Source organism: Trichosurus vulpecula, chromosome 1 (assembly GCF_011100635.1).
Source record: "Trichosurus vulpecula isolate mTriVul1 chromosome 1, mTriVul1.pri, whole genome shotgun sequence".
NCBI classification, from domain to species: Eukaryota; Metazoa; Chordata; class Mammalia; order Diprotodontia; family Phalangeridae; genus Trichosurus; species Trichosurus vulpecula.
Window position 1 is genome coordinate 431,495,243 of NC_050573.1, and position 26,710 is coordinate 431,521,952.

General features: G+C 35.5%; 1 protein-coding gene across 2 annotated transcripts in view; it reads right to left on the reverse strand.

Annotated features, from left to right (window-relative positions):
* Window positions 1-12,057: 12,057 nt before the first annotated feature.
* Window positions 12,058-26,710, reverse strand: part of CENPK (centromere protein K) — a 33,543-nt gene continuing 18,890 nt past the window's right edge. Inside the window, exons 4-10 of one of the 2 annotated variants that reach the window (XM_036740891.1) lie at window positions 24,140-24,186; window positions 18,592-18,674; window positions 18,396-18,494; window positions 17,910-18,039; window positions 15,955-16,005; window positions 14,140-14,196; window positions 12,322-12,390 (exon numbers count right to left, since the gene is read on the reverse strand). In XM_036740891.1, the coding sequence (XP_036596786.1) occupies window positions 14,143-14,196; window positions 15,955-16,005; window positions 17,910-18,039; window positions 18,396-18,494; window positions 18,592-18,674; window positions 24,140-24,186 (464 nt within the window). In that variant the 3' untranslated portion in view covers window positions 12,322-12,390; window positions 14,140-14,142. Of the gene's footprint in view, window positions 12,391-14,139; window positions 14,197-15,954; window positions 16,006-17,909; window positions 18,040-18,395; window positions 18,495-18,591; window positions 18,675-24,139; window positions 24,187-26,710 lie in introns of both variants that reach the window. The other variant, XM_036740890.1, reaches the window with a different exon arrangement.

Sequence of the window (26,710 nt, forward strand, 5' to 3'; positions counted from 1 at the left end):
TGAGATGGAAGCTTTACTCCCAAACTGCAGTCATCTTTCTGACTTCAGGCCTGGAACTCTATCCACTATGCCATGTGGCTACCCTACTGTATATTACTTTGTATATAAAGAATTGAATTCATTCAAATTTAGGCCATCTCTATAATATTTTTGAAAGGAAAAAACATACACATAGATAGACTTGCACGAAATAATGAAGAGCGAAATGAGCAGAAGCAAGAGAACATTGTATATTGTAACAACAATATTGTTTTAAGAACAACTTTGAGTGACTAAATCATTTTGACTATTATAAATACTTAAATTAACTATGAAGGACATATGAAGGAATCTGAATCCAGAGAAATAACTGATAAACGTATGTATAGAATGGTAGTCATCTGTGGGGAGGGGAAGGAGGGAAGAAAACAAAGAAAAATAAAGTTACATGATAACTTTATTATTTATGTTTAAAAGGAATAGCAAGTTATACATCTTCAGTTTCATTTGTAATGATCTTTTTCTATTCTACTGTGTTTTATTTCTTCAGTTCAGAATAAATAATTTTTTAAAATCCCCATTACAATACATCTGATGAGAGGTTAGTCCTATATTCTCTGTTAGAAGAGCATATATGGAAAGGTTCTAGACCCTTAATGAGTGCTTGATCCATGCTCGTTGACTGATTATTGACTGATTGACTGATTCCACCTCTCACCTCTGCACCTTTGTCCAGACTGTCTCCTATTCCTGCAAGTCTCCCCGTCCTCACCTCTAACCTCTAACCACCAGCTTCCATCAAGGCTAAACACAATCCTCACCTCCTTTGAGAAGCCTTTCCTGATAGCTCTATCGAGGAAGTGTTTTTCCTTAAATCAAGCTTAAATTTCCCTACTGCCACTCTCTTCAAAAGGCTTGCCTTTTGAAGCATCTGTCTTTGATCTCTTTAGAGTGTATGCCTAGAAATGATGACAGAGTCAGAAGCAGCTTAGTGACTTTTTGGGTATAGTTCTAAATTGTGTTCCAGAACATTTGGACCAAATCATAGCTCTGTATTTCTTCCCATAGCCCCTTCCAAAACAGACATTCTGGTCTTTTCCAATCTGAAGGGTATGAAGTGTAACCTTAATTTTTTATTTGCATTCATCTCATTCTTAGTGACTTGAAGCACTTTCTCCTATGGCTATTGGTGACTTACATTCCTTTGGATTGTTTGGGTTCTTTTTGAGAATTGATTTCATATTTTTTTAACTATCTTTTGGGGCACTGGCCTTTGTTCTTACATATTTGTATCAATACCCTATATATTTTGGATATGAAACCTTTATTAGAAAAATTTACTACACAGATTTTTTCCCAGTTCCCTTCTAACCAATGATATTGTTTTTAGTGGTACAAATTGTCCATTTGATCCTTTATGATCATATCTATCTCATTTGGCCAGTAATTCTCCCTCTTTCCATAGTTGTGCAAGATCTCTTTTCCTTTAATATGATTATATGACATAATCTCTTATATCTAGGTCATGTGTCCAGTTAGAGTTTATTGTGCTATATGGTTTCAGATGTTGGTCTAAGCCTAATTTCTGCTAGACTACTTTCTAGTTTTTCTGCAGTTCTTATCCTTACCCCAGTAGTTGGTGTTTTAAATTTACTGAACACTGTGCTACTATGATCAGTAGATTCTGATTCTTCTTTATCTGCTCTGTTTACCTGGTCAACTTTTGTATATTAAGCAATGCATGCTAATTGCATAACAACTTGGGTCCAGGCTTCCCCAGCTTGGCACTGGACCCTGAATACGGGGGAGAAAGATTTTTATGCATTAAAAACAATTAATCAAACAAGAACAGTTAATTAAAAGAAAACGATTAACCAGGATACAAAATTGGGTAATCTGATTTCTGAATGGAAGAAAGATTAGGGATTTTACAATTTGGGAGGGGAGATCAAACAGATGCAGTTCCCTGAAATCAGAAAAAAAGGTGTCTCATTTCTCCCAAGTATCTGGCAAAGTATCCCACTCTTTAAAAATGTTCCCTTCATATATTCTTGACCTTTTGTTTCTCCAGATGAATTTCATTATTTTTGTTCATAAGGGTTCCCAATATTGACCTAACCCTTTGTTCTTGGTATAAATCTTCCTTGTCATAGGACACAACCATTGATTATTCATGAGAGATATTGGCCTATAGCTTGTTTTTTTTCCCCAACGTGTGATTTCTCCTTAGTTTGGGTGTTAGGACATTCGTCTCATTAAAAAAGTTTGGTTGGATGCCTTCTCTCCTTGTTTTTACACATAATTAATATAATATTAGATTTATCCCTTGAACATATTACAAAATCCACTTGCAAAATCCATCTGGTCCTGGAGAATTTTTGCTTGAGAATTCTTTTATGGCTTATTCAATTTCTTCTTCTGGAAATTTTTAAAAAATTAAATTAATGATATGTCTTTTTTAAAAAAAGTGCTCCTAATTTTGTTAATTGAATGGCCGGTTTTGTTTCAATTTTATCTCTTCTTTGATTTTCAGAATTTTTTTTTGCACGTTCAGTTGAGGTTTTGATTTTTCTAAATTTTTTTTTAAGTTGAATGCCAAATTCATTAATCTGTTCCTTTTCTTTTTGGTTGACCACTTTAACTGCATCTCCAAAATTTTGGTATTTTGCCTTATTATTTGAGAAGCAGCATGGTGCAGTGGATAGACAGCCTTGAAGCCAGGAAGACCTGAGTTCAAGTTTAATCTCTGACACATACTGATAATGTAACCCAGGTATCCTCTCAGTTCTCTAAGCAACTAAGAGTATTGCTTTGCAGAAAATTGCCCTAAATTAGCAGTGGAAATATATTCTCACCTGGAAGTTTCTAGTCTGAACAAAACCAGCTCTCATTGTTGTCATTTTCTGACATGGAATCATCTCTTGGTTCTATGAGGTGAGAATTTAGACATAGAATTTTCTTGATCGTTATAGATGATTGTTTGAATCTTGAGGGGTGTTGAATGCTAAGGACAACAAAAAGGGCTTTTTATTTTAGCTCAATGAAAGGTTAAGACCACTGCTCAGGGTAGACAGACTAATAGTTATAGACAATAGAGAGAAGGCAGAATCAATTTTCATTTTGGTTTTTATCCTTAGATTGTTAAGGATAGAACAAACATTGATCACAAGCAATAGAAACTAAATTCTAGGTGATAACTTCATTGTTCTCAGTAATAGCACCTACTCATCCTTAATGAAATCAAGTCAACAGGCCTGAATTAATTACATTCCAGGGTACTTTTTAAAATACTGGCAGATGTGATTGCTGAGCTTTTAGTGAATTTTTTAAAAATCATGGAGAATGGGAGAGGTGTCATAGGACTAGAGACAGAACATATCATTCCATCTTTAAAAAAAAGGGCATTGGGAGCCCTGGCAAAATTCCAGGTATTTTATTAAAGGAATGGTTTGTGAACACTAAGAACCAATAGGATTAAATAAGAACAGGTCACACCATAATAACCTCATTTCCTTTTTTGGAAATTTTACTAGACTGGAAGATAATAAGAATATGTGGTGAGATTTTTTTTAACAAGTTATGTAACAAAGTCCCTCAAGATATCATTAACACTTATCACATCTGTAAATGTCATAAATCTGAGAGAGATAACACATGCCAGATGACAGAGTTAGGATCCCAGAAGATCCCAGTAGACTACAACAACAGGTGAACTCCACAAAGATAAAATTCAATAGAGCTAAATGTAAAGTACTGAACTTGGGTTCAAACAATCTACTCTATAAACAAAATGGGGGAGGCATAGCTATAAAATGATTCACAGAGAATTGCAGATTTTTAGTTGGAAGGAACTTTAGGAGTGATCAAGTTCAACCTTGTTTTACAAATGAAGCAGATAAAGCAAGGTAAAATAATTACCAAGGGTCACAATTTCTAAGTACCTGAGGTAGTATTTGAACCCAGGTTTTCTGACTACAAGGCCAGCATCCTATCCACTACAGCACGCTGTCTCATTCCTCTCTGTCTCTGTCCCTCTTCCTGGAAGCTCAATATGAATCGATCATATGACATGACAGCCAGGAAGTTAATACTATCCTAATGCATTAAGAAAGTATAAACTTCCATAACTTTTGTTCCAAAGATTCTACTGTTAGATATATGCTTCAAGGAGGTCATCAACAAAAAGAAAGGCTTAATTCACATCAAAACATAGCAGCACATTTTATGGAAGCAGCTTTCCCCTTCCTCCCCACTGATCGGGTATCAGCTAAATAAATTGTGTTACCTAAATGGAATGGAAAATTACAACGCTTGGTGGCAAAGAACTTGAAACTGAGGGGATGCCCAGCAATTGGGGAATGATTAAACAAGTAGCAGCATATGATTGTGATGGAATGCTACTGTACTATAAGAAACTATAAGAAACAAAAAATAAGCTGGTTGATTTTAGAAAAACATGGAAAGACTTGCAAGAAAAAATGAAGAGTGAAATGAGCACAGCCAAGAGAACGTTGTATACGGGAACAGCAATATTGTTTAACAAACACCTGAACAGCCAAGATATTTGCTGACCCCTAGTTTAGCTTCTCTAGGGGCTCTTATGCTACAACAAAGAATGGAGAGGTTTTGTGATAAGACAATCTCTTATTAGTAAGACAAAATAAAATTACCATGGGAAATCATAAATACAAACAGGTATCTTTAAATAAAGATATATTGAACAAGCTTATACTCAATTAAGAAGCACAGCATTTTATTATGAAAGTTCTAAGGACTTTATATGATGGGCATGTATATGTATAGAATGAACATACAACTCTTTGACTTTGTTCTCTGATTTAGTCAGTGAATTATAAGAGTTGTCTAAAAGAAGATCCAAGATGCTATTATATGCCAGGCACTGCCAGATGGTAGGATGTAATGACCTTGAATGTGAGAAACAACAGTGGGAGATTTGAACTTTACTACCATCAGTGGGTCAACATATGAGAAGTAATAAATAACTATGAATATTAAATCTATTCTAGTTGACAGTATAACATTTTGAGGTGAACATATGGACTGTCCTTAGAACGATAACAGTGCCCCCCGCCCAAGCAGGAATTGGTAGTAAACATCAGAGCTGAGTATTTACTTGGTATTTCTTTGACCAGCAAACATTTCTTCTCTATGCCATTTCCTGACAAAATTTAAAAACTTGAGTTTTTCAGAAATTGGGACAGCAGTTTGTGTTATACAGAAAGCTAAAAATATAAATAAAAAAAAGTAAAATAAAAATATAAAGAGCCAGAGACTCGGCTTATGAGGTAGTTACATAATAACCAAATGAATAAACCCAGAGTTCGATTAATAAGACTGATCTGGGTAACTATATCATGCTGTTGATTGTTTTTACGCTGATTAGTAACTTGTGAATTTGACACTCAATTTATTTCAGCATAGATACTGGCAAAGTTATATTTGTTGGTAGGATAAAACTTGTTTTTAACATTGCATCTCTATCCCCATCTGCTGGTGAAAAGATATGACGGACTATAATTTGTATTTATGGGTATAAATAGGAAAAGAAACCTAGTTTTTAATTTTTGTCCTATGTCATTAAGAAATGAGCACATTTCCCAATCTTGGCAATTGAACTTTTCTAGTTTAATATCATCACCAAGCATTTACCACACCTAAGAGCTTGTTATTGTGTCCCAACTCTCTGTGATCCCACATGGTTTTCTTGGCAGAGATACTGCAGTGGTTTGCTATTTCCTTCTCCAGCTCATTTTACAGGTAAGGAAACTGAGGCAAACAGGGTTAAATGCCTTGCCCAGTCTCACACAGCCATTCCGTGAGGCTGGATTTGAACTCAGGTCCTCCTGACTCCCAAGGCCCAGCAATCTATTCATTGTACCACCTAGCTGCCCTACATAAAAGCAGAACTACAAAATTAAGACTTCAAATCCACCTGAATTTCTAAACGATTAAACAAAAAATATGCAATTATCCTAAGAGATCGAAATCAAAGATTTAAGGTTTGATATAATTATGACCTTTAACACTAGTCTTTTGGAGGGAGGTGGAGAGAGAGGCTGTCTTATAGTATGGGAATTTTCCACTAGCAGATCTGGAAGCTATACTTGATAGCTTTCCAAAGCTCATGCTGCTGTGTCTTCTCTAGTTCTCAGAACTTTTGACAGTTAACTAGGGCACCACCTTCTCCAACTAAATGACTGTCAGCACCTTACCCAATCTCCCACTCCTCCCACTATAGTCTTAAGACTTCAAAAGATTGAAACTTGTTTTTCACAAAAAAAAAAAAAAGAATGAGTGGTAGTTTTTTCCTTTTATAAGAACGTGGTTTACTGAGTATATTGAAGTCAACCAGTTCTGGGGAAGTGAAAGTAGGCAATTCATTTGAGTGATGTAGACTAGAAACTGTTCTAAGTGCAAAGGACATAATAAAAGGGCAGATAATTAGAAGGATGGAGGTAAAAGTCTTAAGAGAACAAAGAATAGGTAAGCTGTATTCTCTTTTATACAAAATAAATCTTCAGAGGGCTAAATATAAGGAGTTCTATGGATACCTGTTCATCCTTTGTTTTTGAAGGGGACCAAAGACATAGGATAATGTCTTGACTTGCATGTGAATTGGATTAAAGTGGGGCAGAGTTGCACTAAGTTGTGAGCCTCATTCTCTCATCCAGAGTTATCAAAGTCTAGTGGCAAGACAAAAGTCAGGATGACTGTGATGGCCTGGGATCCCCCTCTCTCCTCTGAACTAATACAGCACACTGTATGCCTCTTATTGAATCTTCATATTGTCACATATATTGAAGTATTTTTGTGTATCTTCTTGTCCCCATTGTAAGCTCCATGAGGGCAGGGGCCTTATCTTTTTTGAGCCCCCAACAGTATCCTGTACTGTATAAAAGACAATTTATTAATATTAAATGAATTTAAATTCCATATGTTGTACATGTCCATAGTCAATTCTCTGAGGCAATTCGAATTAAAATTTGACCTGTTACTCGGTTTTTTTAAAAATTATTTTTCTTTCTTCAATTCATTCTGGGCCACCTCATGGTCACGAGTCCCAATCCCTTATACCAAATTTATATGGCAGAACAAGTAGGATCCATGTAACAAAAAGAAGTAAGGAACATCTGTGCCAAGCCAGTAAGAACCATGGTTTGGAGAATACTTCATGCTGTCTCTCTGAGACTGTCTCTAACATAAAGAGAGAAAAAATGCCTTAACCTGTCCAAAATAATTTTAGGAAATAAAATTTTATCTTAAACACTAATCCACTTATAACTCTACCTTTTTTTGTTGTTGTTTCACTGGAATAACTTTCTAATTCCTCTCTGCCACAGAAGTTCCTCCTCCCTTTCTAAACTCCTAAAATCCCACATCCTCTTATTGAGCCAAGCCTGATCAATTAGGTTGTCAATGGGTACTGAATGTTCCCAAACACAACTAACTCCTTCACTCAGCTCTGGTCCATATAGTGCAATGATAATTTTTTAAAAGAGAATTTAAATTTTCTCGGTGAAAATTTAAAAGGGAGTTTATGTTCATGAAATTTCAAGTATTAAATAAATAGAAACCTCAGGGTTATCCTAAAGAAAAAAAGAGTAGAGTTTTTCAACAAAAAGGTTATGTCAATTAAATATATATAGAACTACATATAGAAATATGTGCATATACGGACACGGAAATAATTAGAAAAAATCTTGACATTATCCTCTGCATAGTCCTACAAGGATTATGCATATTTTTAAAAGTCAGTCTTCATTACTTTATCATAATGAAACATTTATTCAAATAGCTACGCATTACATAAATATGTAGTAAACCAGAGAAACAGAATTTTGAACATTCTCATTTACAGCTTCTCTTAAATCAAATTAATGGAATTAAGAATCAGTCGTGACATCAGAGGACTGACAATAATTCGTGTCTTCTACCACTTGGCACGAGGCACACATTTTCACTCATGGCCAACGTGAATGGATGAAATAACATTTATTAAGCACTATGTGCAACACTTCTCAAGTTCACATTCTAGCAGGGAAACGAAATTTCAGGTGGAAAGGATCAGTGGTCCTTAGGGTACAGTGTCGAAGATGATGATAATGCATTTTCTTTAACGTCAATTTCACTGATAAATTCATATCTATTTCTGATGTTGAACCACTTGATAGTACTGAGGATTTTGGTGATGAGGATTTTCTTTCCTGAGTCTGATTTCGGTTGATTTGTTTTGTTCAACTGTACTTGTTAGAAGGGAGGGCTTTATTGGGGGAGGAGAAACTAAGTCACAGGGAAGTGACAGTAATTTTTTAAAAAGGGAAAAAACCTCAATAAAACATATTTACAAGAAAAACAAATTGATTAGCACTATAAACATAATAGAGCCATGCAAATAATAATCTATTTATGATTGAGTTTAGAGTTATATTCCTACTATCTACTAACCTGTTACTTTGTGTAACTAATATTTTTTCTATCCTTATTTATGGAATAACCAACCAAATTTAATAGCCTTTGGGCTATTTGGACATCCTCCATGCCTGGAATGCACTCCCCTACTCATTTCTGCCTCATGGACTCCACCTCTCCCTTCAAGATACAGCTCAAGCACCATCTTATATGTGAAGTCTTTCATGATCCCCCAGTTGTTAGTGTCCTCCCTTGGAAACAACCTTCTATTTAAATACTTTGCAGTTACTTGTACTTGTTCCCTTTATATTTATTCTACATATATACATATTTTGCATATTCTTGTCTCCTCCATTAGAATGAATGGAATTGTTTCACTCTTTGTAGCCCAAGTACCTGGCACATACATGAGGCACTTAATAATAGCTTGCTGATTGACAGAATGATTTAAACCTTATAAACACTTTTCTGATAACCTGGTGGTGGTTAGTACAAGTATTAATTTCTTTACAGGGAGGGAAACTGAGTTTTCAATAAATTAAAACACTTGTCCATAGTCATATAACTAGTAGATTTCAGAGATTGGATTAGAGCCCAAGTCCAGTATTCTTCTCTATAGAAGGCTACCCAACAGAGAAGATCCTGATACAACTTACTAAAATGCTGGATTCTTACTGACCATGTTCAAGCCATATAAGGAACAGCTGAAAGAACTGGGAATGTTTAGTCTACAGAAGAGGAAACTTGGGGCAGGGGAAGGAGAGAGAGAGACATTAAAACTGCTTTCAAGTATTAAAGGGCTGTCTTATGGATGAGGAATTACACTTGGAGGAACAGTGACTGGAAGGCAGAAAGAAAGGCACATTTAGGTTTGATGTAAGGAAAAACTTTGCTAACAATTAGAGCTATTCAAAGAAGGAATGAGTTGCTTTGCAGGTTTTCTCTTTTGAGCTAAGGCTGGAAAATATGTATGGCATTTTGTAAAAGGGGATTACACTGGGATTCATAAAGGATAAAGAAACAATCTGAAGATCGGCCGAGATGGCAGAGGAGTAATCGTGGAGCACCAGCTTCCTCCAACAAAGATCTAGAAAGAGTGAGATTGAAAAGTGATTGAGAGGGGCAGCTAGGTGGCACAGTGAGTAGAGCACCAGCCCTTTAGTCAGGAGGACCTGAGTTCAAATATGGCCTCATACACTTTGCACACTTACTAGCTGTGTGACCTTGGGCAAGTCATTTAACCCCAATTGCCCTGCCTTCCCCCTCCAAAAAAAAAAAAGAAAAAAAGAAAAGTGATTGAGAAATAGGAGATTATAGCAGGTCATCTTTCAAGTCCTAGATCACAAATTCAACCTTCGGGCAAGTAACCAGGGCAGGAAAATGGAACAGGGATGGGCTGGGATCACAGATCCTGTGCTGAGGTCTGAGCTTGGCCTGAAGCAGCCTAAGCATGCCCAGGATTAAGGCCTAGACAGAAGTGTATGTCTCAAGGGGCCAAGAGCATGGACTCAATGCATACAGCTGTAAATGTGGGATTACCCAAAGTAGATAATGGACTCAGCCATCCCTCCCAGAACACTAACATAGGGAAAAGGGATGAGGTGTTCCCAGAGGGACTGGGATCAGACTGAGCCCTAGAGCTCTCAGTTAAGCCAACAATGCTGTGTTGCCCAGAGCAAACTGCTGAAGACTGACTAAATAAAAAGGATAAAGCACTTTTATGAGATGGATGCCCATCTAAAATTGCAACTGAATCATCAGAAAAGATTATAGGGATGAAGTATTTGCATTCTAATGGGGAATGGACATGATAAAAGAATACCCAGCAAGGGTCATATAGGGAGTCAAATAAGATGGAAGGTTGGGAGTGACTTTTTGTTATGTTTTAAGGATCTTAAAAGAAATGAAAGGGGGGGCAGGGATGGGCAATATACATCAGGGAAGAAAAGGGGAAGAATAGGGTAGGAGAACTTATTATCTTATATAATAGGGTGGGAGAGACAGGCAAGTAGAGGTATACACAAATGAGGAAGGGGTTAGGGGAATAAAAATCACCTAAACCACATTCTGAACTCATGCAGAGTGAAGTAGGCAGAACCAGAACAATTTAATTTTAAAAAGGAACAATTTTGAAAGACTTAAGAATTCTAACCAATGCAATGATCAGCCATGACTCTTAGAAGACTGATTAGAATGCTGCTTTCCTCCTTACAGAGAAGTGATAGACTAGATATGCTGAATGAGATATTCATTTTTGGACGTGGAAATATTCAATTTGTTGGGAAACTTGTTTTACTTAACTATGTGTGTCTGTTTTAGGGTTTTTTCTTTTTTTCTCCCCATCATGGGAAGAAGTGGAAGAGAGAGAGGGTAGAAATGTTTGTTAATTGGGGAAAATATTAATTTAAAAAAACATTTTTTTTAACACACCAGGAAGTATAAGAATAGACCTTTCCTTGATATGGCAAGTACTATCTTTCTAGAACCAAGAGCCAGAATTATATGCATTGTGTAGTCTTCTACAAAACATTCTTTACAAAAATAAATACTGGCCTAAATAAGTGGAGAAATAGTAATTGCTCATGGGTAAGATAAACTGAGTCAATATACTATCTAAATTAATTTACTTATTCAGTGCAACACTAATCAAACTGTATTACTTTATTGAGCTAGAAAAAAATAATGAAATTCATCCAGAGGTTAAAAATCTTAAAGAAAATACTAGATCTATTGCCCAAAGAGGTGAAAGAGGAACACATGTACAAAAATATTTACAGCAACTTTTTGTAGTAGTAAAGAATGAGAAACAAAGAGGGTGCCCATTTACTGGGGAATGGCTGACCAGATTACATTTTGTCAATGTAATGGAATATTTCTGTACCATTTAAGAAATGATGAAGGGGGCAGTTTCAGAGAAACCTGGGAAGACTTGTATGACCTGATGGAGAATGAAATGAACAGAACCAGAAGAATCATTTTTTACAACAACGTAAAGAAAAATCTCTTTGAAAAACTTGAAAATTATGATTAATTCAATGATATACCACAATTCCAATTTAGGCCACCTCCTGACAAAGAGACAATGAAATCAAGATGCTAAATGAGATAAACATTTTTTGAGAGGATTAATGTGAGAATTTGTTTTGCTTGACTATGCATATTAATCCCAAGAGTTTTGGTTTTCTTTTCTTTTTCCCAGTAGGGGAGAGAGAAGGAACAGGAAAAAAAAACATAAATTCTTGTTAATTGAAAAAAAATGTAAAAATTAAAAAATATATATTCTGAAGACCTAATTCCTGCAGTGGCATAATTCACTGATTGCTTTTAAGTATGGTCAAATGACTAAATTTTCAATAAAGACAATCACAAAGTTTTATTTCCAATATAATATAATTTAGCATTTAAATAATATATACTTATACATTAAATAATAGCTTCATCTAGTTTTTAATATTACAATTTTCAATAACTTTACATATAAGTTGTTGCATGTGAAAATAATTTTAATTTATTTTTTCGACATCTATTAAAAACTACAGAACCATTACAACTTCAATGCCTTGTTATATTCATTCATCACCTGCATTAGAATTCTCTAAAACATCCAAGTTAAGCTAGAAACAAAATGCTAAAGAAAAAGTGCTATGAAAACATTTTACAATATTCCAAAGCTGACTAAATGAGAAAGGAATATATAAGTGGAAAATCAGCAACAAATGAAAGGTTAAACTTCAGTGTGAAAGCAATACCCATATGCTTGGGCTTCTATTATGCTCAGGTGCCAAGGTTTCTAAGTACCAAATCTAAGAAAACACATTGTTTTTACTGATGAAATGCTTCTAATCGTATTTGGCTTGGATCATCTTGATGTCTAAGCGCAATTCCACTACGCAACAGCAGCTCAATATAAGGTGGCCAAAAGGAGTCATTAATTTTTACATATGGATCATGTGGAGAATGAAGTAGCCTATTTATAAGAACCTAGAAAGAAAAATTAATCAAAATATGCTTTATTTGAGGAAAGGTTTTGAAACCCTTAAAAAATAAACATTTCAGATCTTTCAAAGGATATTGATTTTTCTAAAGGGCTGTTTAAACTACAATTCTAATTTTCTAACTCAAAGAATTTATTGTTTTAAAAGACCAAACATACTACAGTAAATTTTAAATTTATTTGTTCATTTCAACTTTTCAAATTCCCCTTGTATAATTAACTAAATTATAATTTTAATCCACAAACCACCTATTTTTCTGGTTTGCTTTGCTTGGATGTGATCCTGTTTTAAGAACTCCAGTATAACAATTCAGTTATAACCCCTACAATCAATGAAATCACCATCAAACTCAGTAAAAAACAAAACACTATTAAAATTAAATGCCAAACCAAAATGCATATGGTATTTAAGACTCTTACTTTTCCTCAAGGTAAACACTTCTTAATCATTAGTCAATATTATTCAATATTTAAAAGACCCAAAATGTCCCTGGTGCGGGTACTCCTACCACTAATGCAGGCTAAAATCTCCTCTACAATCTAAGATACAGATCTTTTATAAGTTGATGTAGCCCACCAACAGGTAACAGGTATCTTCTCTGATATTAGCTAAGTTAGTCCTTGAACAACCAGTACAAAATCAATTATTGGTACCTGCCAGAGTACTTAAGTTCTGCTGCCAATGTCATGAATACAAGGTAATATCCAAGGCAGGATAAGGCAGTGGAGTAGAACTTTGGTGAAAAATGGCATAACACTCTCAAGGAGATGGAACGACCTCAAAATTTGAATTCTTCTAATCAATTTCTATGCTTGGAAGACATTTCTCTTTGATATCTTGTCTCCCTCATCAATAATATTCATAAAAGAAGTGGCATGATATAATTGTGGAAAGAACATAAATCAGAAGACCATACAACTACCACTTAGATGGCTGACATCAGGCAAACAATTTTTAGTACCTATGAGGGCTTATGTTTCTTATCTATAAAGAGGAAATTTTGTTTTCTACTATACAAGGTTCTTATAAAGGAAGTTCTTTAGTAAATGGCTAATTACTATATTAATAAGAGCAATTATTATTAGTTAGGCTTATAAAGTTAGGAGTTCATAAATACCAATCCTGAGCCTATTAATAATAATGACCTATATTATTTCACTCATTTGAAAAATTTAGTAATTGTGAGAAATGAAGAGTAAGTAAAGCATTCTCCAGTGGTAAGTCTGAAATCTGCCCTCTATAACCTAAGAATATAATTATCTCAACACTGAATTTGTTATCTCTTGTCTTTGTTGACCATTTGTATTCATTCTTTCACTGATTAAGCATTTGTTAAGCACCTACTATGTACCAGGCACACTGCTTGACACTGGAACATAGAGACAAAAATGAACCACTTCCTTCAAGGGGCTTGAATTCTTTGGGAGAAAAACACGCACACAGGAAATTAAATACAAAATATATTTAAAGTAGATACAACATAATTTCTAGCAGAGGTTGGGCAACAGTGTTCAAAATAGGTTTCCTAAGTTGAACCTATTGTGAATAATGCTCTAGTCTGATTTCTGAATACATCGAGATATAGAACAAATAGAAAATCCTATTTTAAGGCATTTGGTACTTGATTTTTTAATACAATTAAAATCATTTAAATTTTTTAAAGAAGTTGTACTAATCAACCTTATACCAGTGTTTGTAGTAAATGCCCGAAAGAGTTAACAGGGAGAGGACTCACATTTTAATGCTGATTAGAAGTTTTATTTTTGCCTCCTTCACTGTGGGTAAGATGTGCCTGTAGGGTAAGGAAGCTTCTAATTCAACATTCTGTACATCACCCAGAATGCTGTTAGAAATGAAAAATCCATTTTTTATAATTAACACTATTTTTTTTTAAATTTCAGTTGGGGAGCTACATATGTTTAAGGCTTTCAAACACCTTATACTTTTTTAGGGTATTACTTATGTTTTAGGCTTCCAAACACCCTAAAATTTTTTTTTTTAGGTATTTTGCTTTTTTCAAAGGAGCTATTCTATTTATGAGTTATTTTAAAATACCTAAACTAAGAAATAAAACAATAGAAACAGGTTTTCATTCTTGTTTTCTAAAATTAGATTTAACATGATTTTCTGAAATAATTAATTTTTTAAACTTACAGAACTTTCATACATTTGATCTTTGTGTTAATTTTCCACTTAAAATATAATCACACAAATTGTCTAAACAAGGGTGGGGAAGCTATGGCCTTGAGGCCACACGTGGCCTTCTAGGTCCTCAAGTGTGGCCCTTTGAATCCAAGCTTCACAGAATTGGATTCGGTCAAAGGGCCACACTTGAGGACCTAGAGGGCCAAATATGGCCTCAGGGCTGTAGGTTCCCCACTCTGGTCTAAATTTACCACCACCACATAGTATTTTTATACTCCCTTCCTAGACTGTACATTTTATTTCCAATTTTTGTTCAATTTGTTATTAAGGGTCACATCAAGATATTATTAAGTACACAAAATTATCTTTGGGGTCTGAAAAAAAGCATAAATTTGGTGTCTACTTTAAAAGAAAGTTTAACAATGTTAGCATGACCAGGAAGCTAAAATCTTAATGTGAGAAAGTTCTTGGATCATGAAAGAGAAAGAGACAGATAGACAGCCAGAGTCTGGTTTTACTTAGGGGTTTTTTCCTGCATGAATTCTTGCCACTTTATGGAAAGAATTCACAATCCTAAGTTTATCTTTGAGGGAGCTGGCAACTCCAACCCCCCCAAAATAACCCCATATCCAAAACCAAAACTCACTCTTACTGTATAGGGTTTCACCATGTAAATCCTAAGTAAATGATATTTTGTCAAAGTATCACATCAGAATGTAGTACTTTTACATCTTTTTAATTAAAAAGAGTGCAATATGGACTTAATTTTAATCATTTTTCAAAAACTACCTTTGCTATTATTTTCAGTTATATACAACACATAAAGTCAGAAACAAATTTGGAGTTGAAATTTGGTTACACATATTTAGGAAAGATTATATCAAGTATAGTGAGAAATAGAATGTGCAGGGTGAGGTGGCACATGTACAGACCCTCCTACTGGAAGGCTGAGGCTGGTATCCCACTTGATCTCAGCAGTTCTGAAATGTAATGGGGCTAAAGTAATTGGTTGTCTCCACTAAGTATGGCACCAATATGGTGAGCCCCTGAGAATGGGGTTGGGGGGCCCCCAACATGTTACTTAGGAGGGATGAACCTGTCCAGTATGGAAATGGAGCAAGTCAAAGCTTCCATGCCAACAAATATTAGGATTAGGACTGCAAGTGGTAGCTGAACTTCTAGCCTGAAAGAGATAAAGCCTCAGCAAAATGTGTTTCTAAAGCATAGATCAATTTTTATTTATCACAATTATTAAAATTTCTCCTCTCTATGAAAAGTTAGGGGCTTCTCTAAACACATCAGTTGTTTTTATTTACAATTTAATTTCTGTTGAAGATCATTATTTTAAAAATAAGATTAAAAAACAGCAAGATAAAGAAAATTTTTAAATTTATGAAACACTTACCTCTAAAATTTCATGCATTGTTATTAACTGTGCATTTGGCTGACAGTCTCTCTAAGGGGTACAAAAAATATTTGGAAAAGACAAGGTTAATAAAAAGTTCTACAAATATAGTTTCTAAAAGGACTGCCATTGGCTATACATATAGTAAATATTTTTCTAGTGATATTTCATAATTGCCATAATATAATTTAGATTACAAAGTGTCAACAATTTAATCATTTTAAAGAACTGTGAAGATAAATATCTACCATATTTAACACCAAAATAAAAATGGGATTTTAAAACCAAAAAAATCAGGAACACCAACACAAAGCACACATTTTTACAAAAGTAACAATTTTATTTAGTGAACTGATCATCTTCACAGAAATAATGGTGCAATAGGGTAAGACAAAATTCAGTAAATATATACTGTTCTAGAGAGGAGTCATGGCACATAACAATGGAAGAAGAAGAGTTCACAGGTAATTAGTCTGTCAGAAGAAGACGAGCTAGTCTACGTATGATGATAAGGTTTCGTAAAAAGTGTTTGAATAAATAGTCAGTAGATAGTAGAATTCTAACACTGGTACATATTTTTAATATCTATGTGGGATAGTTTAAATGGGAGTGGTAAACTACTGAATGGAGAAAGGGGACTGTTACTAGAGAAGCTGTGGTAAGTAGAATTATGGGAACCTTAAGGAAGATTAGTATCAGAGGGAAGAAATCAGTGGGTAGGTAGGAAATCAAAATGGAAGACTGAGGTAAGTAGATTGGAGGCCTAAAGAGGACAGGAAGTATTTAAATTCTTACATCTAGCCCTAATCTCCCTGCTGAGTTCCAATCTCACATTACCAACTGCCCAATAAGCACCTCAAATGTATGTACAAAACAATGCTTATCTTTCCCTTGAAAACTATCTTCTCTTCCCACCTTTCCTAATACTGTCAAGAACATTATCATCCTCCAAGGAACCCAGGCTTGCAACTTTGTTGTCAGACTCCACTCCACTCCAATCTTGTCATTTATACCTTCACAACCCTTCTCATATGTACCCTTTTGTCTAGTCACCATTCTGTGGCAGGCTTGCATCGGGTCATGTGTTTACTGCAAAAACCTTCTGATTTGTCTCTCTGTCTCAGGTCTCTCCCACTCAAATCCTCTCTCCTCTACTAGCTGACCATGTCCTGCTCCCGCCCCCCCATCATCACCTCCCACCTTTTCCCCCAACCTCAGTAAACTTTAGTGGTTCACCATTACCTTCAAGGTCAAATATAAAACCATTTAAAGCCCTTCACAACCTGTCCTCTTTCTACCTTTCTAGTCTTCTTATACTTACTGCCCTTCATGTACTCTATGGCCTACCTGCTGCTCCTTACAGGACACTCTTATCTCCCATCTCTGTGCATTTGCATCAGCTGTCTCCCACATCTACAAAGCTCTAATTCTTTCATCTCCTTGCATCCTTCACAATTCAGTTCAGATCTCACCTTCCACAAAGGGCCCTTCAAGGTCCTTATCTTTTGGTTGCTGGTGCTGTTGCTTTGAGATAACCTTCCATTTACTCTGTACATATCTTGTTTATAGACATAGTTATTTGAATGTTGTCTCCTTCACAAGTATTAGAGCTCTTTGAGTCTTCCCTCAAAGGCCATATTTTTTTGCCTTTCTTTGCATCCCTCGCTTAACACATAGTAATCACTTATTAAATGCTTGCTAACTGACTTGGAGTAATGATAATAAATAAAAACCTGCATTATCAGCAATGATACTATAGGTCAACAGGTAATAAAAACAGTTGGGGAAAGATTCTCTTTCCATTTATACTGTATGAGAGTCAACAGAAATTTATGGGAAAGGAGAAGGAAGGAGGCAAAGGAATGTAAGGAAAAATAAGGTAAAATGAAACACTAAGTAGGCATTTGATAAGGGATTTCTTAAAAGAAAAATCCCAACAAACATCCAAAACTTACTTTTCTCTTCTTACTTCCATTTTCTTCAAGGAGAGGAAAATGCTTGTCTAGAATCTCACCGAGAGAGGTCAAGAGATTCTCTCTATGTCTTCTTATTTTAGTCATTTTTGTTTTCAGTTCAAGTAAAGTTCTAACAAATATTAAGAGAACAAATGATACGGTAAAGCACAATTTCTAAAAAACATGGTAGAATGCTACCTTCTTTGTGTGTATCACGCTTTGTAAAAGGATTTTGATATGTTTCACACACATTTAATTAGTTCTAGCCCAATATCTAGGTAAAAAAGAACAAATGCCCCCAATTTAACAAATCCTAAAATTAAACAGTACGGAGAAATCAGTTTACCAAATAATTAAACATTATTCGGTAGCAGGAATCAAGACTACACTCACAACTCCTGACACAATTTCCCAATATTTTATTTCATTCAACACAAACAAGTTCACAATACTATCTCACTGATAAAGCCTAACAGCACAGTATACCTTTGCTCAGAAACTGGCATCCTTTGATTTTTCATTTCCTTACATTTTTCACTGAGAGATGCTACTAGCTCTTCTTGTTCATCCAACCATCCTTGCTCTCTTCAAAGAAAATAACATTTAGAAAAAAAAAGATCAGGTATATTCTATCATTTCTATTGCTATTAATGTCACAACGTATGCACAATATGAGATATACCTTCTTAAGTCTTCCAGTAGTTTCTGATTCTTTGACTGAATCGTGGACAGTAACATTTCAAGATCATGGTCTAATTTTTGCAACTACAATATAAAAAGACCCATAAGAATATTTGTTAAGCTATTAACATTCTTTTAATACCCTTTGGAATGATCTTTTACATACTTATTTTTATTTGATGTAATTTCTAAACACTTTTAAGTTGATGCACTTTTTAAACATTTCAGTTACTTTTCAATGACTCCCCTAAATCTCCCAAGAGACCTCTCATGTAACAAAGTACAGTTCAGAAAAACAATTCAACACACTGGCCATATCTGGCAACACTGCCTCACACCCCTTTCTGCTGAGAAGAGAAACACATGTTTTACCTTCAGTCCTCCGAGTAACAAGAACTGTTCTAAACTTATACTCTGGTCTGATATTCCAGTTAAGAAAATAATAGTTAAGTGAAAGTGAATCTGTTGAATATCTTCTGATACTGACTTGGTAAAGCAGATATCTATATTTTATATAGTCAAATTACAGGCTAAATATTCTAGCTCTGGAATATGGGACTTCATGACAAATACGTAATGCATCATCTCATTGCTTGCACTTACATAACCTACAAGTAATTCTTAATTTTAAGAAGCAGCTATTTATGGGGACAAGATTGCTGCTTTAAAATCTCTACAAGAATTATATAATAAAGCAGATGAGATAGTGTTTAACATATACAATTAAAACTATTTAAAGTTTAAAAAAAAGGGAGGGGGCAGCTAGGTGGTGCAGTGAGTAGGGCACCAGCCCTGGCGTCAGGAGGACTCAGGTCTCAGGACTCAGGATTTGAACTCAGGTTCAAATCTGGGCTCAGACACTTGATATACTCACTAGCTGTGTGACCTTGGGCAAGTCACTTAACCCCAATTGCCTTGCCTTCCCTCCTCCAAAAAAAAAAAAAAAAAGAAAAAACTATTTAGAGTTAAGATAATTCTGCAAGTTAATATTTAATAAGAGAACTCAGTTTGCTACAATTATAACTGAGAGTAATATTATTTTATTAGATTAAAACCTCTTTAGTACAAAGTAGAGCCATAAAAGGGCATTTCTGTGACATTGAAAACATCTGAAAACTGTACCTGGTGTTATGTATACTAATATTATAGTATATATGCATATGTGTGTGTAGTAATACCAAATTACTTTTAGTCTTTATTTGTTTAACATATTCAATATGACATCACAAAATAGGCATAATAGTAAAATTTTCTGGCATCCAAACACATAAGGAATCCCAAAAGTCTTAGTATAGGTTTAAGCTATTAAAGCTTAAGATGGGAATCTCTGTACATTGAGTATCTCATCAGTTCCTCCGTATTGGGCGTTGGGAGCAGCTGCCTCTCTTGCTTGCTGACAGCACTAGCTCTAGAAAAACTATTTATTTGTCAATATACAGCCCAAGAACTGCTAAAGGTGTGTGTGTGGGGGGGGGGGGGAATAGAGATCAAAACTGATGCAATGAAAGCTCTATTACATCATTTTAATTTTTCTAGTATCTTTGCACTCTAACATCACTGTAACTTATTTAGACATGTTGATATTTATACCAAGAAAATGTATGTTTAATTTCTACACTAAGAAAGCAGGTTAAGTTCAGCATTTTAAATTTCTAGGGATAAAGTTCTAAGGAGTAGACCTGTGAATTTTCTTGGTATAGGAGAACTTTGTAGGTGAGGAGGTTCCCTCTACTAACACAGACTGACACCTTCTCTGTAACTTATAGCCTAAATTAATCACTTACCCAGGGTCACACAGTCAATGTGTGTCAGAAGCAGACTAGAAGCCAGGTTTTCCTAGAGAGGAGGCCAGCTCTCAATATATCAAATTAGTATTTATTTACATGATGGCTAAATTGTTCTGCCTCCTCAATGAGTAAATAAAAAAAAAGGCATCTTATTCCTGATCTAGTACTCAGCTATAATCTCTGTTGGAATAAGCAGATTATTAATATTTTTTATTAACATGTTAAAACTGAACAGGGTTTTAAAATTCACTGCATACTTAAAGGAGCACAACATTTCAGAACTGGAAATGTTAAGAATACCCCATCATCATGGGGTTTCATGTTAGTCTTTCATCCAAGGCTGATCTCATACAAAACATACTTAATAAATAATAATGAAGATGTATTATAATGAAAATTCATTAAAGGAGTTTCTTACACTTTTATTTACTTTTATTAAACTATTTATTTCAATCATTTATTTAACTATTATCCTAAAGCAGACCACACCTTTACATTCACATAACTGAATGAAAAGTGCACACATTACAAGGACTTATTGTCTGTTCACTAACATTTGATTTCATTAGGCAAAATAGTCTTAAAAGTTCTCCTATGTGTCTATCTTGTATATCAAAATCATACAAAATAACTTTATTCTATGATGACTAATATCAAATGAAGCTTTCCAAAGGTGATTGTTACCATTATGGAAGATGTCCAGCAGACACCAAATGGAAGAGATTCCCTATAGAAGGTGAAGTATTCCAGACATGTTTGTTGGCAGATTACAGGGCTCTGAATGAATCAAGGCCCAGAGACTGCAGAGATTCCTATACGGTTCCATAATCACTCAAAAGGATTAACCTTAACTATCCACAAAGAAAAAACTAAGTGGATGAAGAAGGCCTATGGCCTAGAATGATGTGGAATGGAGTGGAAGAGCTAGTCCATCAGTGCATATCATCTTGGGCATCTACTGTGGCTGGATGGAGATCTGGCCCCAAACTGAAGAGGCAAAAGAATGAGTTGAACTGCCTTTGGAAAACCTATGCATGCTTTAGACGACCCCAAACTTCTCCCTGAAACAAAAGCTCATCTTCTTAATATGAAAATTCAAGCGATGCAGTATGGCTGTGGGTGATAGGATAACACATTTTTCAAAGAACGAAAGTTGCAGGTCACCCAAAAGGCAATGGAGAAGTACAATGGAGGTGCCTGTAATATATATGGGGCAGGTAATATATTGCCAAGAAGGAAGTATGCAAAAGAAGGGTAAAGGATGACACCAGAGAGGAAGACTAGTCATGAAGCTAGTGAGGCATGATCAAAACAGAACTCTTTCTCCTTTTCTACCTTTCCCATTACCATAAGAGGGCAACACCATCCTCCCAGCTCCTTCAGGCTCACAACCTAGAAGTCATCCTGGATTCCTCACTCTCTCCCACTCCAAGCTGTTGCCAAGGCCTACAAATTACACCTTCTCTCAAATATAGCCCCCTCCTCTCCTCTGACACTGTCACCACACTAGTGCAGGCACCCTCATCATTTCGTGCCTGGATTATTGCCAGCAGCCAGCCGGTGGGTCTGTCTGCCTCAAGTCTCTGCCCACCCTAGTCCATTCTCCATTCAGCCACCAGTGATTTTCCAAAAGCATAGGTATAACCATGTCACCCCCTACTGAGTAAACTCCAGTAGCTCCCTATTACCCATAGGATCAACTACAAAATATCTGTTTGCTGTTCAAAGTCCTCCATAACCTAGGCCCCTCCTATCTTCACAGTCTTCTCACACTTTACTCCCTATCCAATGACACCAGCCTCCTTGTTGTTTCTCAAACAAGATAATCCATCTCAGTTCCCACATTTTCCCTGGCTGTCCTCCATGCTTGGAATACTCTCCCTCCTCTGCTCCAATTACTGACCTCCTAAGGCATAGCTTTGATCATTTCTTTCTCTTGCACAAAAAGCTTCTGTGATTCCCTTTAGGACAAAATACAAACTTCCTGGGTATGGTATTTAAGGCCTTCTACCACAGTTTGACTTGCACTAACCTTTCCAGTCTTATAATCTCTTTATATTCCCTTATGATCTTTCTTACACCCTTCAACGTTCTGGTCAAAATAGACCAGTAGTCATACCCTGAAACTCATTATGCCATCTCCTGCCTCCAGGTACAAGCCCCCTCATTGCCACCTCTCACAATCTGTCTTCTTCCAAAGCTCAACTCACGTATCAACTCCACAGCAAAGCCTTCCCTGATTCTCCTCATCCTCTTCTTTGATTTCCCTTCTGCTATACTAATTTATGTACAGGTTGTGTCCCTCAGTAAAATATAAGTTTTCTGAGGGCAGGGACAATTTTTGTTTTTTAAACCCAGCACCTAGCAAAATATCTTATATACAGTAGGCTTTGAATGAATTCTTGCTGACTTGCAATGAAACTTAAAGAATTAAGTTACTTGTTCATAGTCAAAACATAGGCAAGAGTTAGATTTTCACACAGGTCTCTTCAGATCCCAAGTCCATCATGCTATCCACTATTCCCTACTTACTTTCTAGACAGGTTTATCTGAGATGGAAGTTAATGTGCTTTCAAGCACAGAAATATATTAATAGAACTTTTCATTAATATATAAACAGTATTGCCCCAAACTGTATTTAAAAGCCAGTTTTTAAAGACAACAAACACCTACATGCATATAATCCAGACCTTGACATTAACCGGTATTTCATACTTAAGTGATACAATTCTGTACCTCATGATCTTTAACTACCATTATTTCTGATGAAAATATTCTTTTGTAATTCTTCCCATGTCTGTTATCCTAGAGACAAGAAGCCTTCCCAGAAATGTGTATAGCTTCAGAGCTCTAGACCAGTTCTGTACCATAATCCACGATTTTTCTCCTCTAGAATATCCTTCTCTGCTTATTCCCAACTAATCAGGAAAAAAAAGCCTTAATATGCTTTGACTTTGCCTGTTATCTTGCTTCCTTCCCTACCTCAGTAGAAAGAATATAGACACACATCAACATTTCTAATCTCCTACTAAACTATGTGTCTTCAAAAGCTTCCCCAATAATTAGAAGTGCAAAACGAGACAGAGATTTTCTTTCATTGCCAATGCATTGATATTTTTTGCTTAATTATGTTTGTTAGGGGTACAAGTGAGTGGGTAATGCCAGACATGCTAAGATTTAAATATACATAGAAGAAAACAAAAAGAAGTCCAGAAGAGGGTACAAAAGAGGGCAATTATTTTAAATTTACTACATTTTAGAAAAATTCATATGTAACAAAAGGTTCATAGATATTCCTTTTTGTTGTTCATTGTATGGCAAAATTTTTAATTATTAAGATAATGATTAAAATAGCACATTTAAAATGAAAAAAAAATACTAATTATTTCAGGTAAATATCTTTCCTTTTGTAAAAGGAAATATCCCTTTGTCTCTCTAGCTTTTTACATTTATCCAAAACTTGAAATGAACTGAAATTTACATAGAATAGTATTGTTTATAGACCCAACTTCTCACTTACCTTAGCAGAGAATTCTGTAACTCATAAATTTGGGTCAGATAAAAACTACTTTCAGTTAAAGAAAACAATCCCATTCCATTTAACATAGGATTTATAAACAAAAACAAAAAAGATCCTGTAAAGTTTAAGGGGTAAATAAGGATTTTAAGTTGTTTTACATTAATTTCTGAGAGTCATATGTTAATAAACATATTTTACTTCTAAATTATATGGAGTTATTACAAAGTAACTAAAGAACTTACCTCTTCTTTTCCTAGTGCTACCAGATTTTCTAGATTCAATGGGATTACTAGGGAAAAAAAACAGAAAAATCACATGTATTATAACCTTATTTGATTCAAGCATATTTCTTAGCAAAGTTAAATTTAGTTCATGAACTAAAATGGCACTTTCCTTGTCCAGACACTTCTGACATAGCAAAATTCATTATCTGAGTCTACATTCTAATACACTTAAAATTTCAGTCTAATGAATTATTTTGAACAATTGTTTAAATTATACAGTGCTACACTAATTCACCTAAGTTCTGTGATCTAGAGGACCTCGGACTGCTTAAGCATCTCTTATACATGTTTTGTGAGCATTCAATTCAATTGAACATTAACCACCCACAATGCACAAGCTGCTATGCTAAGCACTGGGTGACACAAGGACAATAGAAAGGAGATAGCCGGGAAGAAAGTTGTGGCACAGAAACCAAGAGAGGAGAGTATATACAGGAGGAAAGGGTGATCAACAGCTACAGACATACAAAAAAAAAAGAGGGCTGAGAAAAGGTCATGGGGAAGAATAGTTGAGATGGCTGGTAACCTTGGAAAAAGTAGTTTTAGTCATATGGTGGGGCTAAAAAGTCAGCTTTCCATGAGTGAAAAGTAAGTGGGTGAAAATAAAATGACCTAGGAGTTTGGCATTAAAGGAAAGGAGATAAAGCATGACAGCCTGAGGGGAAGACAGGGTGAAGTAACGGTTAGTGAAGAGAGTGGAGTGCTGGACATGTTTGTAGGAACAAGGAAGGAACCTGTGGACAGGGAGAGATTGAAGATGAGAAAGAAAAGAAGAGTGATTGATGGGATAAGATCCCTGAAGAGAAAGGAGGACAGGATCATAAACACAGGTAGAGGGTTTGGCTCTGGCAAGAAATGCTAATGCTTCTTCCTTGGCTAGAACAAAAGAGAACTGGTAACGATGTAGAAGGGTTCTGAGGTACGGAATAGGTAAGAAAGGGAGGAATCAGGGCAAATGGACTCAATTTTATAAGTATGAAGTGAGGAACTCCATTGAGGGAAGCAGGGCTGGGGTAGGTAGGGGTGGACCCTACCTACACATGGCCTGAGAAAAAATGTTAAGGTTTGGAAAGCCACAGTGGGAAGTGTGAAACAAACGGGGAGGATTAAAAGGACTGCCTATACAGTATTGAAGACCCAAATGAGATAAGAAATGTGAATTTTTAGTGGCCCATACCACAGTGGGATGACTTCCCTTAGCTGTAAAGGAGGTATAGAGGTCGTGGGAGATCTCATCTCAGTATAGCTCTCATAATTCTACATTATGTGTACTACTAAAATACACTACTGGTCATTTTACCCAGAGCAGTACAAAGTCTGGCAAGCTCACCCAGAAAGTTGGAGCACTAAATACTAAGTTTGGGAGGGACTAATGCTACTTAAAAAAAAAAAAAGATAGGGGAAGGAATTAGACCTGTAGTTTCATTGGTATAGGTAATTTCCAGGGGGAAAAAACTCTCTACCAATTCAAGTCAGCACTTTCTCTATAACTTACAGTCTAGAAAGAGTTGCCTAGAGCCCAGAGATTAAGTCTTGCAGGATGTCACACACCCAGTATATGTAAAAAGTGGGTCTTGAATGAAGGCTTTCTGCTTATGAGGCTGGCTCTTTCCACTATGCTATGCTTCCTCTCTTAAGATAAGTAGCAACAAAAAGGTACCCAAAAAGACTCCTCTAAAAGTGTCACAAAAAGCCACTATGACCCCAGAAACAGAGTTCCCTGAAATAGTTAACTTTTAACTTTTATGTTTTTCTCAATTACATGTAAACAAAAAATTTTAACATCAAAAAAAAATTTGAGTTCCATATTCTTTCTCTTTCCTTCCCCTCTCCTTCCTTGAGAAGACAAGCAAGTTGATATAGATTACACATGCACAGTCATGCAAAACATTTTCATATTAGTCACGTTGCAAAAGAAAACACAGACCAAAAAACCAATAATAATAAAGAAAAATTTTAAAGTATGATTCAATCTCCACTCAACTGCCATCAGTTTTTTCTCTGGAGGTGGAGAGCACTTTTCATCCTAAGTCCTTCAGAACTGTCTTAAATCACTATTTCTGAGAATAGCCACATCATTCACGATCATCATACAATATTGCTGTTACTATGTACAATGCTCTCCTTGCTCTACTCACTTCACTTTGTATCAGTTCATATAAGTCTTTTCAGGTTTTTTCTGAAACCACCTTGCTCATCATTTCTTATAGCACATTAGTGTTCCATCACAATCATATACCACAACTTCTTCAGCCATTCCCCAATTTCCAATTCTTTGCCACCACGAAAGGAACTGACATAAATATTTTTGTACATGTAAGTCCTTTTCCTTTTATCTTTCTGTAGTAATTGTATTGCTGGGTCAAAGAGTGTGCAGTTTTATAGCCCTTTGGGCAGAGTTCCAAATTGCTGTCCAGAATGGTTGGACTGGTTTGAAATAGTTCTGAAGTAAAGGGATGCTGGTATGGTCTCTCTGCATCCTAATCTAAATAGTATTTAGGTAGCATGTTACATCCTCCGAGAGGGCCT